This window comes from Condylura cristata, unplaced genomic scaffold, assembly GCF_000260355.1.
Source record: "Condylura cristata isolate star-nosed mole 26May11 unplaced genomic scaffold, ConCri1.0 scaffold00008, whole genome shotgun sequence".
NCBI classification, from domain to species: domain Eukaryota; kingdom Metazoa; phylum Chordata; class Mammalia; order Eulipotyphla; family Talpidae; genus Condylura; species Condylura cristata.
In genome coordinates this window covers 735,826-740,753 of record NW_004567109.1, presented here as the reverse complement: position 1 = coordinate 740,753, position 4,928 = coordinate 735,826, and the positions used below count along the sequence as shown (strand labels likewise).

At 61.9% G+C, this 4,928-nt stretch overlaps 1 protein-coding gene across 1 annotated transcript in view; it reads right to left on the bottom strand.

The window, feature by feature from the left end:
• Positions 1-637: 637 nt before the first annotated feature.
• The window catches only part of PHF13 (PHD finger protein 13), a 7,202-nt gene continuing 2,911 nt past the window's right edge, over positions 638-4,928 (bottom strand). The window contains exons 2-4 of the mRNA XM_012722059.1: positions 4,634-4,926; positions 3,273-3,801; positions 638-2,940 (exon numbers count right to left, since the gene is read on the bottom strand). Of these exons, the coding sequence (XP_012577513.1) occupies positions 2,714-2,940; positions 3,273-3,801; positions 4,634-4,926 (1,049 nt within the window). The 3' untranslated portion in view covers positions 638-2,713. The remainder of the gene's footprint in view (positions 2,941-3,272; positions 3,802-4,633; positions 4,927-4,928) is intronic.

The following is a 4,928-nucleotide window of genomic DNA, read 5'->3' as shown; positions in this document are numbered from 1 at the left end:
CACCGCCAGCTCCTCCCGCGGTCACGGCGACCCGCGTCCCCAGAGGGGGGCGGGCTCCAGGATGCCACGTCAGGGGTGCCCCGGGGTCTGACTCAGACCCCGCTGCAATCGGGACCTCCGGTTCAATTTTCACCCCAGCTCGGTGAAAGCCGGCCGCCCTGCCGCCCTGCCTGGGAAACCCCGATTCACGCCAGAGAACTTGGCTTTGCCTAGCGGTAACCGAGGAAGGCCCAAGGCCCCTCCAGCCAGTGGCTTCAACACTCTTGAGGCCTAGGTAGGTTCCGGCTGCACAAGCATCACTGGGTGACCACTCCGGTCCCTGGCTGGAGCTGGGCAGACACAACTGATGGACAGGGTGAGGAGGCAGCAGGAGCACCGAGACACCCAGTTCTGGGCTCGCAGAACCTCAGCTGTTCCAAAGCAGGTCAAACACGGAGCTGCTGACGAACTGTGTGTGAAGGCTCCTCACAGCCTGACCAGACCTGGCTGGTCCGCCGGCTGAGGGCAGCAGGCACTTCCCGCCCCGCTAAACCACACTGACTTCAGGCTCTCACGCGTTCACAGTCCGCGGAGGTGACGAAGGGACAACTGTCCTTCGGCACAGCACAAGCATCCAAGCTGGACAAGAACCTCAAAGTAGCAATATATTTATTTACAAAATATACAGTTTCACAGAAACAGCTTCGCTTTATACACATAAACGTTATAATTACACAGAACCATGTAAACGGTGTTAAGTGTCGGGCCTGGCCAAAGCCAAAGGGCAGGGCTGGCACTGACTGGGGTGGCCGACAGCTCTCCTCCCCTGGCTTCACTGTCACCCACCAGGGGCCCCCGGACGGGCCGAGGCCAGCCTACTGTGGAAAAGGAAGCTGACTGCAGCTGCCCAGCTCACTCTAACAAAACCAAGGTGTCCTGACGGAGACACCACCCACAGGGTAGATCTGTTAAAAGAACAAAAAGGAAAACAGAAATGGAGATGAACACGGAAGCTTCCAGAGGTGTCACCAGGCTTCAGGGCCCAAGACAGGCCACGGGCGGGCTGGCGGCGCCGCACTAAAATCACGCATCTTCTCGAACACTTTTAAAACCTTGTCAAGAGTTTAAAAAAAAATAAAACACTTTGGAACTTTGGCTATTCTCATGTTGAAGACACTGGACAGGCCATGTCAAGGGGCAAATCTTTGGCAAATCCTCCCAACTTTTCCTGGCTGTTCGCCCTGCTCAGACCAGGCTCTGGTCTGGGGAGAAGGTGGTTTCTCAGCCAGCTTCTCCCCATTTGCCTCCACAGCAGCTTCTCCCCTGGGGATCTTCACAATAAACTAGGTTTCAGAAACTACTTCTATTTTTGTGTTAATATTAGCAACAGAATCAACAAAGTTGGAAAAAAAAAAGAAAGGTAGTTGGCTGGTCAAGCATGAAAGACACTAGACAAACTTGGCCTCTGACTCCTCAAACCACACAGCTCAAGACCCCCGTAGGGCTCGGCAAGGACAACGTGGATGGAGCCCACCCAGGGAGGGGTCCAGCCCAGCAGCCGCCCACGCTGCGCTCCACAAGGAAAAACACTCATGGAAACCGCCACCCGGCACCCAGTGAGAAACAACGCTGAGAACAGTATCTGAACTGTGGCGCGCCACGGCGACCTTGAAGCAGCACAAGGCCCTCTGCCGACACCCCAGGGCCACCGAGCCCAGGGCCTGCTGGCGGGGTGGAGCCGGCAGGGGCTTCTCCAGGCGGGGCTGCAGGACACGGGTGGCATCAGACTTGCGCTCTGGAGAACTCTGCACAGCTCAAGGCCATGTTCCCAGCGGCCAGTGGGGCGTGCGCCCCTCACCAGCTCCAACCAGAGGGGCCTTGCCGCCAGCCTCCCCCGAGGGACCAGCAGGCCAGCCTGAATGGGCACCGGGGAGCAAGAATCAGAGCGGCCTGCCCACTGAGAGAGGAAGACACGCCAGAGCCCACCTAGCCTCGCCCTGCCCCTGGACAGGGCAGGAGAAGACCCAAACGGCCCTCGCTTGCCCAGGCGCAGCTACACCAGCCAGAGGGCACCCAGGCAGAGATCTGCCAATACTTTTGGCTATTTCGTGCAAAAAGACAGGTTTTTACATCGTGCAAAACAGGAAAACAGTTATGAACACAGCACACCTCGACCCCCTTCCAGAGAAGCGGCCACATCCTGTCCCTTTTAACAGACAGAGGAAAACTGGGGATCACTGGCCAAGGTGCTGCCCAGGGCGCCTGCTCGGGTGAGACCTGAGGACCCCGGTAGGGACCCCGAGGAGGCGGGAAGAGGGTGGCCCGCCAGGGGCAGCTGGAATGCTGCTGTACAGACACTTGCGGCAGAGGCAGAGGCCCACAGGCGCAGCGCGCTCCCGGCCGCTCCTAGCGCCGGAAAGAGGCAGAACGAGGCGGCCGAGGCAGAGCTGCCGCTTCCCCTGGGCCAGCCGGGCAGGCACTCAGGGCGCGCCTACCCCGCTGCTAGGGGAAGGCCCAGCTCTGGGCGCCCACTGCGGAGAACAGCTCCAGCAGCAGCTCTGGCCCACGGAGACTTTATTCAGTCACTGGCTATGTACAGTTTCGGCTCGGACGGCCTGTCCTTTTGCTTAGGCACCTGAACGGCAGGGTCTGCCCGCACCGCGCGGGGAGTTCTGTGCTCAACTCGGAGGGGCCGAAGCACACGGGTCCCTCCCGACACCTCGCTCGCCAGCTGTCAGTCCAGAAACAGCTTCCGGGAGCCCATTCGGGACCGGTTAGAACGGCGGATATCGAACTTGGAGTCCCGGCACTTCTGACAGACGAACACTTCCGGCACGTTGGATTTCCGGATCTTCGCGCAGGACAGGTGGATCCAGGTGTGGCACTCGTTGCACTCGATCATGGGGCGGCCGGCGAACGGCTTCATGCAGAAGCAGGTCACGAGGTCCCAAGAGTCATCATCTGCCAGGAGAAAAACATTAAGAGCAGGGAAAGGCTTCTCCGGGCCCCCCGCTTGGGGACCCTGCCCCATCCCAGGGTCCCCTCTCCGCCAGGACAGCCCCCAGTCCGTGGGATCCACAGCTGCGCTGAGGTGAGGCCTGACCCCCACACGGAGCCCGCCTCCTGAGCACCAGGAGCCCACGGAGGTCACCTGACACGTCACAGCTGCGCGCCCCAACCTCCCAGGGTCCGGCTCCCCCTGGCCGCCTGCCCCTCCTAGATGCCCCACCCACCATCTGGGCCGTTTCGCTCGCACACCGGCAACACCATGCCGGCCCGCCCCGAGCGCCCACCTGAGTCCACCATGATGTCCTCGTCGTTGCCAGTGCTGTCCTCGTCCCGGAACACCACCTGCTTCCCCTGCCGGACGATAGTCCGTTTGCCTTCAGTTTTGATCTCTTTGACCTGATCGGGTGACGCGGTGGCACAGGAGCCGCTGGAGGGAGTGTCGGAGTCCCAGCCGGAGCAGGGGTCGCCCGGGGTCTGGGGGAGACCCTGCAGCGGGGGACTCGTGGGGGTCTCCACGTAAGGATCAGCAGCTTCCAGCTTCAGCAGACTGCCCATGTACCCCTCCTGCCCTTCGCTGTCCCTTCGCTTCCTCTTCTTCTTCTTCTTCAGCTTGTCAGTCTTCTTTCTGTCCAGCAGGAAGTTGCTGGGCTTGGCTCGCGGCAGGAGGCTGGGCTGCAGGTGGCCGAAGCAGCGGTCAGAGACGGGCAGGGGCACCGCGGCGGGCATGTCCGGGAAGCCGGCCTCCCAGCCGTCGCTGTCAACGGTCCCGGCGGTGCTGTTGGCAGGGCTGGGGCTGCTCCTCAGAGGCGGCTCCTGGGGAGAGGGGAGGTGCTGAGCCCCGCCGAGCTGGCCTGTGCCCTTCCGTGTCGCTGTCCTCAGGGCCCCACAGCCGCGACCGCAGTCGGGCTCCTTAAGCACCTGTGACGAGGGGACCCACCCTCACGTCTCCCACATGTCAAGTCCCTGTGTCATTGGTCCTCCCTAAAGGTGCAAATTTTTTTTAACTCAAGGAGCGTTAAGTCAACTGTGAGCATTTCCTGACACTTTTCGAGAAAATGGAAACTTCCCACAATACTGAAAAACCCCTGCAAGGAGGAAGGTCCCGCGGCCACGACTGCACGCCGCACTCCAGGCCCAAGTGGGCTGCTCCTGGAGGAGGGGTGCAGCCTGAGCAATACCCCGCCCCGCCCTTTCAGCCTCCTGCCTCCGTCCTGCCCGCTGGACTGAGGAGTATACACCCCCACAAGCCACGGGGGACCCGGGCTGAAGCCCGGCACTGGTCCTGGGACACTGCACCCCAGCGAGCAGGAGGCGACGCCCAGGGAGGTCGCTGCGGAAGCACCGGGCCATCCGGGTGTACCCCAAGGGCTGCCACTACTGTAGCTGGGCCCAGGCGGGAGCCTGCCCAGCCACATCTTTATCTGCAAAACATAGACCCGGATCAGCACCTCCCTGACAGAGGCCAAGGGCAGTGCCCGGCAGCAGCCCCCTTAGAGCAGGCAGAGCTCAAGGACAGGAAGCCCAGGAGTCTACGACGGCCCTTCCAACAGTTCCCCGCTCCAGAAGCCACGGAGCCAGCTGCCTGCGGCGCCACAGACCACCCTTTTCCAGACCCGCACCCCGAGGCTCAGGAAGGGGGCATTACCTCCTTGGGGTACGGGATGTAGCCAGCATAGGCCAAAACGAAGGTGCAGAACTTGTTGAAGTCCTCCACAGTGCGGCGCCTCTTGTAACTGGGAGAGTACTCCTGAGGGGGGCAGGCGGTGAGGGGGACAGGGCGTGAGGCAGGGGAGAGCAGGCTGGCAGCCCGGCCCCGCCCACCCCTGTTGTGGGGTGTGTGCCTTGCTCCAGCTAAGCCAAGGTGCGCGCTCCGGGGAGTGTTTCTGGGCCGCCTGATGCCTTCGCGGCCTGTGGAGCGCTCTGGTGCCCACTTCTTTGCT